At 35.9% G+C, this 18,942-nt stretch overlaps 3 protein-coding genes across 4 annotated transcripts; all 3 read right to left on the minus strand.

Moving 5' to 3' along the window:
* Positions 1-1,964: 1,964 nt before the first annotated feature.
* Positions 1,965-2,366, minus strand: LOC116133004 (pentatricopeptide repeat-containing protein At3g62890-like). Its single transcript, XM_031418680.1, has one exon. It carries the CDS (start codon positions 2,364-2,366, stop codon positions 1,965-1,967), a length of 402 nt encoding a protein of 133 aa, XP_031274540.1.
* A 311-nt stretch (positions 2,367-2,677) lies between these two features.
* On the minus strand, positions 2,678-3,709 carry LOC116133005 (pentatricopeptide repeat-containing protein At3g22690-like). Its single transcript, XM_031418682.1, has one exon. The coding sequence runs from the start codon at positions 3,707-3,709 to the stop codon at positions 2,678-2,680; it is 1,032 nt and encodes a 343-aa protein (XP_031274542.1).
* A 1,081-nt stretch (positions 3,710-4,790) lies between these two features.
* LOC116133119 (probable E3 ubiquitin-protein ligase RZFP34) lies at positions 4,791-10,426 on the minus strand. 2 transcript variants are annotated; one of them, XM_031418798.1, is made up of 12 exons: positions 10,286-10,426; positions 7,339-7,572; positions 7,163-7,250; positions 6,931-6,990; positions 6,766-6,798; positions 6,478-6,555; positions 6,151-6,194; positions 5,964-6,004; positions 5,760-5,842; positions 5,553-5,644; positions 5,339-5,450; positions 4,791-5,253 (listed from the first exon to the last, which is right to left on the minus strand). In XM_031418798.1, exons 2-12 carry the CDS (start codon positions 7,515-7,517, stop codon positions 5,143-5,145), a joined length of 921 nt encoding a protein of 306 aa, XP_031274658.1. In that variant the 5' UTR covers positions 7,518-7,572; positions 10,286-10,426; the 3' UTR covers positions 4,791-5,142. The 2 variants fall into 2 exon arrangements, with proteins under 2 accessions (XP_031274658.1, XP_031274657.1); XM_031418797.1 differs by lacking the exon at positions 10,286-10,426 and adding an exon at positions 8,045-10,235 and having other exon boundaries at positions 7,339-7,924.
* Positions 10,427-18,942: the final 8,516 nt, after the last annotated feature.

The following is an 18,942-nucleotide window of genomic DNA, read 5'->3' on the forward strand; positions in this document are numbered from 1 at the left end:
AATTCACTCTTTTATTTTCTCTTTTTCTTTCGTGTAGTTGGGGTTGGGAAAGCAGATGGTTGTGTTTGTTTTATTATTTTAAATAGTATTTTTGAAATATTATTGATAGGTAAAATTGGGTGATTATTACGAGATAGAATTTAAAAATTAATAAAAAACCCCTTAAGTTTGATAATTTAACTTAACACCTTAATATATAAAATTTTTGTAAACTGACAAAAACACCTCCACCACACACAGTTGCCAGATTCCGGCTACCATCGTCAGAATCTGGCGTTACGGTGCACAATTGGCTGGATCTGGCCGATTGTACGCCGAGATGACCTTTTTCAAGCAGATCCACAGTGGATTTGGCCGGAAAAAGCCAGATCTATGACCAGATCTGGCCGTGTTTGGTCATCAACTAGGATAAGTTATTAATCAAAGAAGCTAGGATAAGTTATTAATAATGGTTTAAGTACGTGCACAACTTATATTATATTATAACCTCGTCTAGGGACTAGGCTCAACAATTAATTAATTAAAATAATAAAATCTAGAATAAAGATTAATTGAAGCATCTGATGTAAGTTGGGTTTTAATTAATCAATTAATTGACAAAATTAGAAAACATAATTTTGTCTTGACGGATTATCATTGCTTTAATTAATTATTAATTGTTTGATTAAGCTTAATTAATTAATTAATTAAGCATTGGAGAGGCATCCAAGAGGGGTTTCGGTAAGGTGCAATGCAAATGCAAGTGCAGATAATTCAGTCAAGCAGCATCTACATATTTTAATATTTGAGGTTATTAAATTAGTAATTTAATATAATTAGTTAGGTCTCTTGTTCAACAAATAATTATAAAACATGTAGTCGGATGAGAAGGTACCTCCAACATCACAATATAATTAAATTAAGCGTGTTCACATTTTTAGTTTTATAAAATTTGAAATAATAGAATATTAAAATAGAACATTGTCGTCATTGTTGATAGCTTAGAGTTAATGAAAGTTATATATATCCAAGAGTCCATGCAAATAATAATTGAGTTGCCACTTGGCATAGAAGTCTAATATAACTTCCAAACAGGTGCTGGTGGAAGTAAAATCCATAAAAATCATGCTATAAAAACGTAAGATATGGACATTAACATTATTATAAAGATCATGACATATGAAAATATTCTATGAATATTCAATCTTGAATTGAAAGAGTCTTTTGATCACAAACCAAATAAGTATATAACATGTAAGATTTTAGTTTAGAATAATCAATTATATTAATTATAAATTAAGATAAAATAGAATGAATAGAAAAAGTTAGAGACGACATAGAATCTTTGGGTTGTGATACACATGAAGAGGTACTATTGTAGTATTCAATAGATTTTTTTCATCTTTAATTCACTCTATTATTTCCTTTTTTTCTTTCGTGTAGTTGGGGTTGGAAAAGCCGAAAGCAGACCTAATTATAGTTGACATTTAAAAGTCTTCGTCTTCTTCTTTCCAAGACAATCTTGGATTAGGATCAATATTAATAATAGATAGTCCGGTTTTAAGATGTTCAGTTTTAGATATGCATTATCTGATTGTATTTTGAGGAGGCACGTTTAGAATAACTAAGGGTCTGTTAGTTACAATTTTTGAAAAATATTATTCTAAAAAAGTGTTTTAAATTGAGTTTAATTAAATCGAATTGAATTGGATTTGAATTTGAAAACGTGTTTAATAAAACATCTGAAAATTATATCAGAGTTAGATAAAATACTGAATAATTATTTGATACATTTTTAAATAAGGTTTTTAAGATAGAATAGTTGTTAGATACATTTTCCGAAAATATTTATTATTTGATTCTGAAACTTTTTTTTCCAGTTTACAATAAAGAAGTAGAATATGGATTACCAATAATCTTCACATGAGCAACGACCATCTTGAAACCGATGGAATCTATGGCTATCTCGAACTACAATTTCTCCATTATAGGCTTGAGATACAATCTCCATAAATCCGGAGATTATTCACAATTCGGATTGGGGATTTTTCAGGGGTGATTCTAAGCCCAAAAGCAACAGCCAACCTCTCACTATGGTGAGATGATGTTTGTTGTAGTTCTTGTTGCTGTAATCTTCTTTCAATCTCCTCCAACATGGAATAAATTTCGGTAGCATGAGGATCAAAGAAATCCCCACAAGTAAACGTATGAAGAACATCTTGTTCTATAAGGCTATATCGTGGTTGCTTCCTTAATCCTATATCATGTAGCTTTGTTCTTAGTCTGCTCACACCATCTAATCTACCACCTTTTGCATAAACATTTGAAAGCAGCACATATGCTGCATCAGTCAGTGGGTCTATCTCTGTGAGATGTATTGAATGCATGTTCAGCTATTTCGACATTTTGGTAGCTTCCACATGCTCTCAACAAGGAGATCAACCATACATCCATAATGCTGTATCTTAGGGTTTATGTCGTAACTACTCATCTTATGGAAGAATTTGCAACCTTCATCTATTAAACCTCAATGACTACAGGCAGTTAGAAGAGCTATAAAAGTGACATGATTGGGCTTTATTCCAGTTTTCCATTTCCAAGTATAAATCAATTGCTGCGCTTGTTCCGCCATGGCATATGTTGCTATCATTGCAGTCCATACAAATATATTCCTCTCACTAATTTCAGAAAACAACTCCTAGGCTATTTCATAGCAACCACACCTTCCATACATGTCAATTAGACAAGTTCCTAACATGCTATCTAGACTAATTTGATTTTTCTTCATGTAAACATGGACCCAAATTCCATGATTAAGGGCTCCAACGCTAGCACAGGATGATAGCAAACTAACCAAAGTGAGCTTGTCAGCTTTTATATTAGAACTCTGCATCTTGCGGAAAAGCTCAAACAACTCCTCAAACTGATTATATCTAGCATAGCAGTTGATCATAGTGTTCCACGAAATCACATCTTTTTCAGGAATCACATCAAAGAAGGCTCTTGCCTTTGAAGTATTTCCATTTCTGCAAAATCCATCCAACATAGTATTCCAAGTGACAACAGTCTTGTAAGGCAACTGCTCAAAGATTCTGCATGCTTCATTAACTTGTTCACATTTTGCATACAAGTCTATCAGAGCATTTCCAAGAAACCCATCAACACTCATTCCATACTTCAAAATTGAGCAGTGGATAGATCTGCCAAACCGAAATTCCCCCACTTCAACACTTGCCGAAAGTGCTGTTAAGAGCACAACCTCATCTGGCCAAACATCTTTGAACCTCATTTCTCTAAATAACTTCAAACTCTCATAAAAATATCCACCTTGAACATAACCAGAAATCATTGCAGTCCATGAAATCAAGCTCTTCTCTGTCATCTGGTCAAACAGGAACCTAGCCGCATCTATTTTATTCGACTTCACATACCCACTAATTAATGTAGTTCCCAAAACAACATCAACATCATCAGCACCACATCTATCCAGAAGCTTTTGTGCTTCCTCCATTTTGCCACACTTGATATACATATCCACCAAACAATTCAACAAACTTCCAACTATGCCTAAATTTTTCTCCTCAATGTAGAGATGCAACGCCTCTCCCATTTTCAAATCCCTCAACTTTGCACTTGCTGAAACCAAGCTAACCATGGTTATCTCATCAGGACTAACACCATCGACTATCATTTTACGAAATGAATCCAACGCTTCTCTATACAAACCCATTGTAACATAACAAGATATCATGGTATTCCAACTAATAACATCTCTATTGGGCAATTTTTCAAACAATTGACACACTGCCTGCAATTTTCCACAATTTTTATACATGCCCATTAAATTATTAGTCAGAGATAGATTATTTCCGAACCCAGATTTCAAGATTCTCCCATGAACTTCACTCCCTTGAAACTTTCGTTTACGAGATCTCGTTTGTACTTAGTTCTTCACCTTTCATCTATATAAATTAACTTGTGGAACAGAGACCAAATGGAAATAAATTGTCAAAACTTCTTGTGGGTAACCGTCTTTAAGCTTCTTTTCAATGATAGAGTTCCAAATTTTGATGTCTAGCTCATGGGTTCGGCTTATAATTTGTTCGGCATAATCAAGGTGTTTGATAGAGACCAGGACGTGAAGAACATGGCTGTATATTTGAGGGTGGCGAATAAGATTCGTAGTGATTAAGTGGGCATGAATTGGTAAAAATTCTTTAATACCTGTAATAGAATTGAGCAAAGAGACAACAGAATTTGCAGCTGGGCCATAATTCAATATGGGATTTTTGGTTGGCGCGTTTACACAAAGAGGAAGGGATGAGAACAGGGTGGCATAAGCCATCTTTTGCGTTCAAGGTTTGACGAAACATTTCGGACAAAGTTTGATATTTAATATACAGTGATAGACGGTCTATCGGTTATCCATTCAGTAAATACGATAAATTACAAATTAAAGAACGCAGCAAATCTTCCAGATTCAAAATTGAAGGCCAGAATTGACGAAAAACAAAGGACTATATAATATATATACTGAAACATATGTTACATTGGCCATTAGATCGGTTGCAAGAGAGAAACCTATTAAAACCGCCTGAAAACGTTTATAAAACTTCTTTCTCAGCTTTTCCTTCATTAAAATATCTTTTAACAGCCAAGAAATGATAGAGGCGAACTCTTAATGTATGACTAGACTACAGGTGGACATCTTTGGAGAACTAGGTAGTAAATACAAGACTTAACATCATCGGCCAAGTGCTATCCAATCAAACGTACGATAAATCAGATGAACACAAGACCAGAGATTTTATCGCGCGTACATAAAGCATCTCCCACGACAACGCAATTAATAAAAGAACAGATAAACTGGAATAACAAAGTGCCACCATGGTTGTGGTGGTGCTATTTACACCGTCTTGCCTAAATGAAACATAAAGAAGCTGACAACAGGGAGAAAATAAAAAATAAACAAATAAATAAAAAAGAAGAAAGAAACCGGAACAACACAAGCCATAGGGTCCCCAAAATCGCATGTCAAGTACCCACTCCAAGCCACCATGATCGAGTATCAGGTGTTGAGAGGGTATGTCTAACCCCAGCCCATGAGCAGATAACCGTCACAGCTGATATCATAGCCAAATTTGCAACCAGCGCCACACTTCCTCAGCCCCTTGTTACGCGAGTGTTATAGGACTTGCAATTTGGGCACTTCTGTGCCACCACATGGAAATGTACATTCGAGGTCTTACCACAATCGTTGCAGAGGATCCAAACCTGTTAGTAGTGATTCACGTCAGTAACATATACACAAGTGACTTAATAAGGCATATGCATACTTGTTAGAAAGAGAGAGAGAGACCATTTTGTTTACGAATGATTCCGGCATTGGTGTAGATGCAATCTCCATGTCATATTTCTCCCAGACCTTTGACATGTCACAGACGGACTTGGAACAGAGGGGGCAAGCATATCTGTTAACATGATCAACACCTCAGTAAAACCAACAACATTTACCAGAAGAAATATATTGGCAGGACATAAAGAGGAAATATAAGAGTAGCAAGATCACTCACTGGTAATGTTCCCTCATCTCCTTCAAGCAGTTTTGGTGAATGGTGTGCCCACATGGCATGACAGTTACATCATTCGTCGAGTCAAATAAGTACTGCAGACAAGGATTTCCATCATACTTAACGTTAAACATGGGTAAAGTGAACCAGTCAAAACTATTATTTCCCCTCCACTAGAAGGAAAATATTCATGAAGTGACAGTGTATTACCTCGCAACAAACGGGGCAGTCATGATGCATCGCACCTTCAACACATGGGTGGCTATTCTTCAAAAGGATTGAGTAGCAACAACCTTTACAGTGACGAATAAGATGGCAAACCAAATAAATAAAATGTTAGTCATGCTATAGCTACTAATACACACCCAATGTGAACAAGTATTAGAAAGGAATTATAACACAAGTATAGCTTACCACACTTGTAGCAATGGAAGAAATTCTCACGTCCACCAATTCTGGAACCAAACAACACATCAAACATTCAGGTTAAATTTACACACTAATTTAACAAAGGCAGCAAAAGTAACAAAGAAAAAAGGAACATCTACAAATTGTTCAGTATGTCTTAACGATAAAATAAATAGGGGAATAACAAACATACCTGCAAATACCACACCCATCACAATGATACTGTTTCTTAGATGTCTGCAGAAAAGGAAAAGCAAAGATAATTAGGCCAGCCTCAAATAGCAAAGACATCAAGAACTTCAAGACAGCAATAAATAAACTATGATAAAAAAAATTAAAAAGACAATCTGGCATTTTCCACATGCCAGAGACCATCCAGGTAACCAACATTCTTACTGATATTAAAAGGATTAGTCCCTTGTATTCTTGGAGGGATTATCTCCTCAAAATCACAGAATAGAATTGATATCAGGCATTTCCAAGAACAAAATCAATTAGGAGATAAGATTAAACCACTCACATCGTCATCAAATAGCTTGCAAGTCTCGCAGAAGTACTCTCCCATGCACACACCACAATTAATACAAACTTGTTGAACCTGGTAATGGGAACAAAGGAAATAAGTCAACATATTAATAACCAATACAGCTCAGCATCGAGATGCAACAAGGCAAATAATATATTCCATTGAAGGTAGATCCCCTAGCAAACCACTTCTAAAAAGCTGAAAAATCAAGTTGATAAAAAACCCAATCAAAGTAAAATGCTCAATGCAAAACCAACACAATGAACAAAAAGTAGAACTCACTTCTTGTTCAGTCCCACAAAGTGAACATATCACCTGGTAAAAAAGAGAAAGACAAAGACAGAGACAGAGAATTCAGTCAGTAACAGTGTATACCATAATTATAATGAATTCAAGGAAAAAAGAAGTTAAATGTAGAGATTAGGGGGAACAAGGGATTATATCTACCTCTTTGACTTGGTGGCGTGGGATATCATGTCTAAGCTTCTGATCAACATTGATATTGTTCTGCAAATCACCAAATGATAAATCAATAATAATGAACAAAACAATTTGCTAATCACTAGTTTAGCAGGTTCTTAGAATAAAGAAGATAATCATCAGTGTCTTGTTTAACCAACAAACTTATATGGATAGTAGAAATTTTGAAAAAAAATCCTGAGGAAAACAAGTAACTCACCATAGCCTCATTATGACAATGACGACAATCAAAGATCTCATTGCAACAAGGAGCTCTAATGCGGCACCGTCTTCGATAGTGTTGGCATCTGCAAAAAGAAATATAAGTTAAACTGAAACAAGTAAGAAATGGGAAAACCCTTAAAGTAAATAGCTATGAAGAAAGTAGAGCAATACCCATATTCCATGTGCCCCCTCTTTAGTAATTCATTCATATCCATATGATCTGATAACCTGCACTCCCCATTTTCCAGCTGAGAGTCTGAGATCACTGCCTCAGTTTCCTCCACTCTGCAGGATATGTCCTTCGGCTCAAACTGTTGATGGTTGGAATAATTGGCTGTTACTTCCGCCATTGTAAATTACTATGCAGAGACCAGGCAGCTGAAGTTGGCAAAAAACCTAGGGCACCTGCACATATAAAACATTTAGCAAATATTCTAAAACTTAAAACACATCTAGTGGCCTGAACAAGCCAGGCAAACACTCCATGACATTGTTGCTTTCTTCTATACTGCTGCAGACCAAAGAAATCAGCAACAACAACATCCAAGGTTGAACAGCTCCAATCAGCATTACTCCAAGAGAAGGATTCATCAAAACAAGCAGATCTATTAACTTCCAAACAAAAACTACAGAGCAGCACTGAGAAACTCTGGAGCCTCCAGCTGTGAGAGAGCAATAGTATTTGCATGATCACTTGATTCCTTGAGGTCCCAGGACCAAATGAAATATACTGGAAATGACCCATAGACGTCCCAACCTATGGTAAAAGCAATAGATCACACAATCAAATGTGGTCTAAAATGCAAATAAATATAGGGGAAAGAGTGAGAGATTGCAGAAATTTTGTTGTCTTGATTATCCATCAAGACAGGCCTACCTCCACTTTCAACTCTGCACCAAGTCTCCTTTGAGAACTGAACCTACCCCAAACATAAATCATTAAAATCTTCAGGACTTCGGAGGCATCTCTTCAGTACAATGTTATCCTAGCCAGTTCTCTCCATGGTTTGATAGTAGGATTTCGAACCACCATGAGAATTGCATCTTCATACCTACATCAAGGGGCAAAGGACAATGTTCCCCTAATCGAAGAAGATGCAAACCAACTAGTGGAGCTATACTGTTCTCTCTACTGACACATGTAGTTAGTTTATAACAGGCTATGAAAATCAACGTTGTGTAGGATGGATGACATTTTCTAGACAGACCAATGGAACTCTAATAGAACAATTACACTCACTCCACAAACCCTAGTTCACTCTCAATACAGCATAAGAGGACAGCAATTATTAGGTAGCAGGAGGCACAACCACAACAAACACGGTTTTTAGGCGCATAAATTTCAATTAGTTGGGTTCCAGAAGGTGTGATCCAGCACAGCACACTGTTGTTCAGAACTATGAGAAACAGACATGAGCACTTGCGCAGCAAAAACTTACAGAATCTGCCCCATAGTAAACACTTAATCCTATATGGTCTCGCCCATAAAGCTTGACCATCCTGAACACTTGCAACTCATTAGTCATGATACAAATAAAAACCTGCATCTGAAACCTTACATGGTATGACCACAACAGAAACTGCCTCAAATTTTAGTAAGTGTAGATTCAAACTACTTATCCTGCGCAGACGCAACTGCAATCTCACATCACACAAAAAGATTGTTATAATGTCCTTAATAAGCTGATACTTAAAAAGTGTATCAGAATCAAAATACATTAGTCGCTGTAGCTCTCAAATGAAGGCAGTTTTCCCTCTCTAGATACTCCTCCCAGGGTCGTTGCCTGCTCCAGGGGAAGATGCCCAGGACTCAGCATCTCAAAATTGACCGTCACTCAAGGGAAACAAAGGCAAAATTTGGATCAAGTGAATGGTCTGGTAAACTAAAGGACCACTGCGTTATTAGCAATAAACTACCAGCCAACCATAAAGATTCTGGACCTCTCAACGTTGGAAATGAGGTTCCACTGACGCAATTTTGCCATTAACGACAGTGCTCTCACAGCCAGAACAACCAGAAAGTACAATATGGTGGCCGCTAATAGGCTAGAACCTACCAAGTTAGAAAGCTAAAATTTCCTTCGTGCTTTACTTATCTGATTTTCCAAAGGATCTTGATTTCAAAACTGGTATTTTCATTTACATCTAGTATAACTAATGCATCTTATTTAGATAATCAACCTAGCAAATTATTTCCAAGTAATTTTTTGACAATTTGCACTCCTAACAATGTCAAAGATACAAAAAGATTCTGTGGTACTTGGCCTCAATGACTTGATTACAGAGAATTTATGAGCAATGAACCCCATAATCACCCCAAGAAAACTATACACAATAGGCAAGCATCTGATATCCAATCATTCCATACATGATTGGCTATAAACATTTACTTTATAAGAGGCATTAAAAACTATATAATGCTTCAAACAAAAGAAAAGTGAAACAAGAACAGCTGATATCAATGCAAAGCAGCAAACTACTTCCAAACAAGACACCAGAGCAGGACAACAGCAAAAACAACAACAACAACAAAAAACCGGTACCACAAGAGAATCAGGTATCCCATTAGAAACAAAAAATTCTATAATCCAGCACGGATATAAACAACAATCAGATCGAGATAAGCAGAATCTTACTCTTAACAGATCGGCAAATTCAAGAACAAGTTCATTATCCACAATAAATGACACAAAACTACTTTTAACCAAGTCGCCTAAACCAAAGTGACGAGTCTCATATTTAGTTACACTAATTAGTCACAACTATACGTTTAACATCATGTTTGGCCAGCAAGAGAAAACAAACTTAAATCATACATTTTCTTAATCATAGTCTCGAGAAAACGAACAAAACCTAGAAAATGTTAAGTGTCGTACTCTTTAGAAACTACAAAGAAAATGTATGATCTCAAATTACTCTCTCCCTTCTGTATGTTTTCTAGGTAACCAAACAAAACAGAACTTAGCCTCTTAATCTAAGTTAATTAACTTATCAAAAATCAAAGCAAAACCTGCATCTTTTTATGACACATTACCTAAAATAATCAACAATTCATATAGAAGAAAGGAGAGAAAATCAAACTAACTAAAATTATAAGAAACTCTTTTGAATGACGAACTTTCAATCAGAATTCGGGAGATCGCCGATCGAAATTGGAGAAATTAATGGAAAGATCCGACAGGTCCCCGGAGCTCCTATCCAAATCCGCTCTCAAACTCAAATACAAGAATATGACTATACGTGTTGAATGAGAGAGGGTTTGAATTGGAGTCAGATATATAGGTGGTGAGGACTCAGGTTTCTAATTCCAGAGACTTCGAAATTTACTTTTTGAACACGAAAGCGAAAGGGTTGTCATAACTGGTTTTTATTGTAATATTGACAGGTTCTTTTCTGAAATTCCGAATAAACCCTCCATGCTTGGAAATATCTTTAGTCTTTACCCATTAAAGGGGTTAGGATATAATAAAGGCGGGACCAACTCATGGATATGCGCTCTTGTACTTGTACAGTACATTTAGGATCTTTAATTTTAAATGTGATCTTTGTCTTGTTTCGGAAGCAAGATTGCCTCGAATCAGAAAGGATAAGTTTGAATAAAATATAAGGTTAAGATTAAATAAAATATAATATTGTCTTTTATAAATAAAATGTATTTCATAATAAAATAATCAAAAACTTATAAATATTTTTAGAATAAATATTCATAGTGAGATTTAAATACAAAACCTTTAAATACTTTTATCTAAAGTTTAGTTATACAACCACACACCAAATGGTTATATTATTTATTTTTTAATATTATATTATTTTTTAGAATTTATATGAAAAAATAATTGTTAGTCAATATAAAACTATAGCATCAAATAACGGTTAAGAATGTTTATTCTCTTCTTTGAGTTCTTAGGTTAAAACCCTGGGGTCATATACCATAATAATATTATGATTTATATGGTCTTTTGAGTTTGTAAGGTATTCAATAGACCTCTTAAACTTGTAAGATATTCAATAGATCTCTTAAGTTTATAATATATTCAATGGATCTGAAAATTAGTTGCTTTGGGCTTATAGGGTGTTAAATATACCCTCTGAATTTATAAGGTATTCAATAGACCCTTTAAGCCTATAAAGTATTTAAAGGATTGAAAAATTAGTTGAGATATACACAATCGGTCCAAACACTTTGTAGAAAAAAAAAATATATATATATATATATATATATATTGCGTCAGATTATAAAAAAGTTAGCAATTACATAACTGATTAACACGTCAGTATCACCGTTTAAACATCTTTGTCCCTACTGATTAGACATTGGAATGACAAAATCAACGGCTGACAATATAGGAGTAGATTAGCTTATCATGGGTGCGATCATATAGTATAATTTTCCAAGTGGGGATACGTCAGACATTGGACTTTGAAAGTTCTTCGAGAATCGAAATCTTTGACGAAGGAAACGGCGCGGTCGGTCATGACCTGGGAGAGTGGCAAACAGGCTAAGCTCAGCATGAAGCGATTACAGCTCTTTCATTAACAGCAAACGATTAAGGTGGGGACACGTGTTTCGTTCTTATCGTTTAGGTTGTACATACTCGACGCGTGTCCCAGATTGATCAGGCAATTTAAAGTGTACAGTAACGGACGGTGATGCGATAGATTTTGTAATATTAAAAAATCAATTATCATCACCTTCCACGAAATTTCAAAGCTTATCCACAGTAATAAAATAAACTATTCAATGAATTTGTCTGTGTAATCAGCACGAGCCACGTCAGATTACTAAGCCGTCGTCGTTTTCGTGAGAACAAGATTCTTATTATGTTAATTAAAATGTTAATCATGATTCTCGTGGGAAATTTAATATGAAAACTAGACCGTAAAATAAGATGACGTGTCAGTTTAGCAGAAGAAGGCGAGCACAGAATAGGTTAATGATTGATTGAGTGTCGTGTGAAGCAAAGATTAGCGAGGGGCTTAATAAGGCCAATTGGGAAAAGTTAAATAGGTTTAGACTTTGGATTAATGAATAATAATGGAGATAATGATTGCATTGCTGGGTGAAAGCGAAAGTGATAAATCAATAAAACGTAGGAGAATTATGAAAGCCAAATACTGTAGTAAGCTGTTGACACGGTCCAAGCTGAGAAATAGGTAACCAATTTGAAGAGCTATTCTTCGGTAACAGCTGGCAATGGGATCAACATCATTATGATTTTATTCACAATTGGAGGTTGCTTGGAAACAAGAAACCAATTAATGAATGCTTAATTAATGTAATTAATAAAGAACTTTCGTAATCTCGACTATAACATTTATTATTATCTGATTTTTATATAGGAGACGAAACCGAAAGAGCCGGGAAAGAGGTGCAAGACATCCGTTAAAATTTCTACGCAAGAAGAAGCACATAATTAAATTAAATTCAATACAAATTTTATACGTAAACAATAATGTTACGTTCACAACTCAATCTCATAATTATTGTTTTAAAACCTAGCCTAACCTAGTTGGTTTAATCGGGATCCAAAAGCTTCAACGGGCTAGGTTTATGTTTTTCCTATTCACACAAAACCCTAAGATTTGGGAGGATGATCGACGAACAATTATTGGCCGGGATGTTGGGGCTTTTGAAGAGAAACTGTTGGTGACTGCAATGGTGGTGACGGCGTTGATTTATGGTGAGTAAATCGACCGGAAATCGAACAAAACTGATAGCGAAAGCAACCGTTTTTTGCTGGCAATTGGCGAGGCTAACGGTGGTGGGGTGAGGTGGGTTTTAGTCGGGAGGAAGAGGGGAGTAATTTCTGGGTGATGGTGAGGGTTGTCGACGCCGGTGTCGATGAGATATGGCCTGGAGTGCCGACGCCAGCGTCGGTGAGATTTGACCTAAATCGAATCTATTTTGACCAGATCTTAGATATATTTTAAGGGGAATGAGCTCAAGGGACGATTGGGGTTGAATTTGGGGTGTCGTCGCCACCAACCAGTGGTCGGCCGATTTGTATTTGGGGTGTGCTTGCTAAATTTTAAACCTATAGGGATGTAATGTAATTATAATGGGTGTTTTGCTGAATTTTAAAAGTTTTTGTCAACTGATTTGACTGTCTGTCAAACCGGTTAACCCGACACCTGGCAACTTTGCCGATTTCACCCGGGTTGGGTTTTAAAACATTGCTCATAACCTTCTTTTATAACCTTAACATTTCAACATGATTGGTAGCTAAGTTGACAACTTATACGTCAACTCCCATCACACATAAGATATTAAATGACTTTGATTAAACGCAAACGGTCGTTTTTTAGGGACGAATGACAGTTATTTCATAAAGAATGATTGTTTCTTATTAATGGAACGATCATTCGTCCCTAAAGAATAGTTATTCGTCTCTAAGGAACAATTGTTTATGTTTAGTCAAAAATTTTAGTTAACGTGGTAGTATAAACTCTACTGCTATGTTAAGGTTATAAGAGAAAGTTATGAGATTGTATTATAAATGTAATATTTTTGTATACGTAAATTAATGTAACAAATTCTTTTATTTTTTAATTTTTTTTTATGGGGCTTATAACAATTTCCTCCTTGTAGTTTGAGAAAAATAACAAATGCACCCAAGGATGGTCACGAGGGGTGCGGTGCTGGTGCACCAGGCAGAAGGAGAAGTGAGGTGCAACAACTGGACTGGTGCAGGCACCGAGCCACCGACGATTTACTCATGATTCCATGAGAGACAGTACTTCAAAAGTTGTCCCAGTGTTCACGTGCTCAATATCTGCTCCTTTCACTTTCTTGGACGCGATGGAGCGTTTGGTAGGCCCTGACTAGTTGGACTGTAACTATATCCATGCAAAAACGCCATTTGATTAATTGCCCATGCAAATCTACTTCTAATTAGTAATTATAATATCTTAATAACGTTTAATTCTCTCTTATCTCATAATTTCTTATTAATCGTTGGTGGTGAGGACTCAGGTTTCTAATTCCAGAGACTTCGAAATTTACTTTTTGAACACGAAAGCGAAAGGGTTGTCATAACTGGTTTTTATTGTAATATTGACAGGTTCTTTTCTGAAATTCCGAATAAACCCTCCATGCTTGGAAATATCTTTAGTCTTTACCCATTAAAGGGGTTAGGATATAATAAAGGCGGGACCATCTCATGAATATGCGCTCTTGTACTTGTACACTACATTTGAGCTCTTTAATTTTAAATGTAATTTTTGTCTTGTTTCGGAAGCAAGATTGCATCGAATCAGAAAGGATAAGTTTGAATAAAATATAAGGTTAAGATTAAATAAAATATAATATTCACTTTCATGAGATAAAATTTATTTATAAATAAAATGTATTAAACTTATAAATATTTTTAGAATAAATATTCATGTCGTAGGATTTAAAAGCAAAACCTCTAATTTTTTTTATCTAAAGTTTTGTTATACAACCACACACCAAATTGTTATATTATTTATTTTTCAATATTATATTATTTTCAGAATTTATACGAAAAAATTATATTAGCCAATATAAAACTATTGCGTCAAATAAGCCAAGGGATTGATATGATGGATAAGAATGTTTGTTCTCTTCTTTAAGTTCTTGGATTAAAATCTAAGGGCAATATACCACAATAATATTGTGACTTACATGGGCTTCGTTTGGTTCAAAATTTAGGGGTTTTGAGAAAAGTTTTTTGAAAAAAGTTGAATTGGGTGGGTATTACGATGTAGGATTTATAAATTAATAAAATACCCCCTATATTTATTTTTTTACAAAATACCCCCTATAATAAAACATTAAAAGTTAACAAAAACATCCCCAACCCACCCTCAAATACCCCCAGCCGGCCACCACCACCGAAGGTGGCCGGAGTCGCTTTATCGACGCATGACTGGCTGGATCTTACTGGTCATGAGCCGATATGGCCTTTTCCAGCCAGATCCACAATGGATCTAGCCGGCAAAGGCCAGATCTGCGACGGCCAGATCTGGCCGTATTTGCTCTCAACGATGGCCAACAAACGGTCGTCGTTGATCGTCAACGACGACCGTTTGTTGGCTGTCGTGACTGATTGCTACGGCCAAAGATCTGGCCGTCAACAGCCAGATCTTTGGCCTTAGATCTGGCCTTTTCCGGCCAGATCTACCGTGGATTTGGCTGAAAAATGCTAGATCGGGGCACTACCGGTCAGATTCAGCCAGTAGTGCGCCATCCTACCAGATTCCGGCCATTTTCCGGCGGTAGTGGCCGGAATCTGGTAAATGTGAATTGTTGTGGTGTTTTTATAATTTTTAAAAAAATATTTAGGGGTATTTAATTAAATTAACAAATTTAGAGGGTTTAAAAAAAATTGAATAATATTGAAAGTAGTATTCCCAAAAATGAGAGTTTTTGGGTATTTTACTGTTTAACTTTTTTGGTAATACTAAAAGTAGTATTCCCAATTTTGAACCAAACGAAGTCTATGGTCTTTTGGATTTATAAGGTATTTAATAAATAATACCTTATAAATATCTTAGACTTGTAAAATATTCAACGAATCTCTTAAGCTTATAATATATTTAATGGACCTGAAAAGTAGTTGCTTTGGGATTATATGGTATTTAAATATACTTCTTGAACTTGTAAGGTATTCAATAGACCTTTTGAGTTTGTAGAGTATTCAAGGGATTAAAAAATTAGTTAAAGTATGCACAGTCACTCCGAACACCTTGTTAAAAAAAAAAAAATTATATATATTGCGTCAGATTATAAAAAAGTTAGCAATTACATGACTGATTAACACGTCAGTATTACCGTTTAAACATCTTTGTCCCTACTGTTAGACATTGGTATGACAAAATCAACGGCTGACAATATAGGAGTAGGTTAGCTTATCATGAGTGCGATCATATAGTGTAATTTTCCAACTAGGGATACGTCGGACATTGGACTTTGAAAGTTCTTCGATAAGCGAAATCTTTGACGAAGGAAACGGCGCGGTCGGTCATGATCTGAGAGAGTGGCAAACAGGCGAAGCTCAGCATGAAGCGATTACAGCTCTTTCATTAACAGCAAACGATTAAGGTGGGGACACGTGTTTCGTTCTTATCGTTTAGGTTGTACATACTCGACGCGTGTCCCAGATTGATCAGGCAATTTAAAGTGTACAGTAACGGACGGTGATGCGATAGATTTTGTAATATTAAAAAATCAATTATCATCACCTTCCACGAAATTTCAAAGCTTATCCACAGTAATAAAATAAACTATTCAATGAATTTGTCTGTGTAATCAGCACGAGCCACGTCAGATTACTAAGCCGTCGTCGTTTTCGTGAGAACAAGATTCTTATTATGTTAATTAAAATGTTAATCATGATTCTCGTGGGAAGTTTAATATGAAAACTAGACCGTAAAATAAGATGACGTGTCAGTTTAGCAGAAGAAGGCGAGCACAGAATAGGTTAATGATTGATTGAGTGTCGTGTGAAGCAAAGATTAGCTTAATAAGGCCAATTGGGAAAAGTTAAATAGGTTTAGACTTTGGATTAATGAATAATAATGGAGATAATGATTGCATTGCTGGGTGAAAGCGAAAGTGATAAATCAATAAAACGTAGAACAATCATGAAAGTCAAATACTGTAGTAAGCTGTTGACACGGTCCAAGCTGAGAAATAGGTAACCAATTTGAAGAGCTATTCTTCGCTAACAGCTGGCAATGGGATCAACATCATTATGATTTTATTCACAATTGGAGGTTGCTTGGAAACAAGAAACCAATTAATAAATGCTTAATTAATGTAATTAATAAAGAACTTTCATAATCTCGACTATAACATTTATTATTATCTGATTTTTTATATATAGAAGACGAAACCGAAAGAGCCGGGAAAGAGGTGCAAGACATCCGTTAAAATTTCTACGCAAGAAGAAGCACATAATTAAATTCAATACAAATTTTTTACGTAAACAATAATGTTACGTTCATAACTCAATCTTATAATCATTATTTTAAAACCTAGTCTAATTTGACCAGTTTAACCGGAACCTAGAAGCTTCAATGGGTTAGATTTATGTTTTTCCTATTCACCAAAAACCCTAAGATTTGGGAGGATGATTGGTGAACAATTGCTGGCCGGAATGTTGGGACTTTTGAAGAGAAACTTTCGATGAATGCAATGGTGGTGACGGCGTTGATTTTCGGTGAGTAAATCGATTGAAAATCGAACAAAACTGGTAGCGGAAACAACCAGCTTTTGCCGACGATTGGCGAGACTAACGGGGGTGGGGTGAGGTAGGTTTTGGTCGGGAGGAAGAGGAGAGTAATTTTTAGGTGATGGAGAGGGTTGTCGACGCCGGCGTCGATGAGATCTGGCCTGGAATGCCGACGCCAGCGTCGGTGAGATTTGGCCGAAATCGAACCTATTTCGGCCAGATCTTGGGTATATTTTAAGGGGAATGGGCTCAAGGGATGATTGGGGTTGCATCTGGGGTGTCGTCGTCGCCAACCAGTAGCCGGCCGATTTGTATTTGGGGTGTGTTTTCTAAATTTTAAACCTATAGGGATGAAACTGTAATTATAAGGGGTGTATTTGCTAAATTTTAAAAGTTTTTGTCAACTGGTTTCACTGTCTGTCAAACTGGTTAAACCGGTCAACCCGAGACCCGACAACTTTGTCAGGTTTCACCCTGGGTTGGGTTTTAAAACATTGCTCATAACCTTCTCTTATAACCTTAACAATTCAACATGACTGGTAGCTAAGTTGACAACTGTTACGTCAACTCCCATCACACATAAGACATTAAATGACTTTGATTAAACGTGAACGGTCGTTTCTTAGGGATGAATGACAGTTATTTCATGAAAAATGATTGTTTCTTATTAATGAAACGGTCTTTTGTCCCTAAAGAACAGTTATTCGTCTCTAAGGAATAATTGTTTATGTTTAGTCAAAAATTTTAGTTAACTTAACTCTACTGTTAAGGTTGTAAAAAAAAGTTATGAGATTGTATTATAAATGTAGTATTTTTGTATACGTAAATTAATGTAACAATTTCTTTTATTTTTTCACGGGGTTTATAACAATTTCCTCCTTGTAGTTTGAGAAAAATAACAAATGCACCCAAGGATGGTCACGAGGGGTGCGGTGCTCGTGCACCAGGCAGAAGGAGAAGTGAGGTGCAACAACTGGACTGGTGCAGGCACCGAGCCACCGACGATTTACTCATGATTCCATGAGAGACAGTACTTCAAAAGTTGTCCCAGTGTTCACGTGCTCAATATCTGCTCCTTTCACTTTCTTGGACGCGATGGAGCGTTTGGTAGGCCCTGACTAGTTGGACTGTAACTATATCCATGCAAAAACGCCATTGATTAATTGCCCATGCAAATCTACTTCTAATTAGTAATTATAATATCTTAATAACGTTTAATTCTCTCTTATCTCATAATTTCTTATTAATCCTCAAGGACACTCGTGTCATGGTACGAAGAATCAATTAATTCGTAGGATAAATCTGGACTGGCACGTGCAAACATTTATCTTTTTAATTAAAGAAATTAATTAAAAAAAAACTAAAGTTGGTTGATGAGAAGAGTAAGAAGCGGCAACCGTCCTGAACAGACGCTGCCCTCCGTCCATACGTAGTACATTCTCATCAGTTCCGGCAAACACTGCCACTCACTGACAAGACAATTTTTAGCCTTACAAAATTACTGCAATATCAACTAACTTTTCTCCAACGTCCCCACTTAATGCTTTACCAACTTTAACTGATCTTACTACTTCCACTA

This window comes from Pistacia vera, unplaced genomic scaffold (assembly GCF_008641045.1).
Source record: "Pistacia vera cultivar Batoury unplaced genomic scaffold, PisVer_v2 Contig265, whole genome shotgun sequence".
NCBI classification, from domain to species: domain Eukaryota; kingdom Viridiplantae; phylum Streptophyta; class Magnoliopsida; order Sapindales; family Anacardiaceae; genus Pistacia; species Pistacia vera.

What these genes read in the sequence shown, in the direction of transcription:
- LOC116133004 (XM_031418680.1), bottom strand. Translation starts at nt 2,366, where the DNA reads ATGCATTCAATACATCTCACAGAGATAGACCCACTGACTGATGCAGCA.
- LOC116133005 (XM_031418682.1), bottom strand. Translation starts at nt 3,709, where the DNA reads ATGGGTTTGTATAGAGAAGCGTTGGATTCATTTCGTAAAATGATAGTC.
- LOC116133119 (XM_031418798.1), bottom strand. Translation starts at nt 7,517, where the DNA reads ATGGCGGAAGTAACAGCCAATTATTCCAACCATCAACAGTTTGAGCCG. An exon ending in GAGATGAGGGAACATTACCA is followed by an intron (nt 5,451 to 5,552) that starts GTGAGTGATCTT and finishes TCATGTTAACAG; the next exon opens with ATATGCTTGCCCCCTCTGTT. An exon ending in AATCATTCGTAAACAAAATG is followed by an intron (nt 5,254 to 5,338) that starts GTCTCTCTCTCT and finishes CACTACTAACAG; the next exon opens with GTTTGGATCCTCTGCAACGA.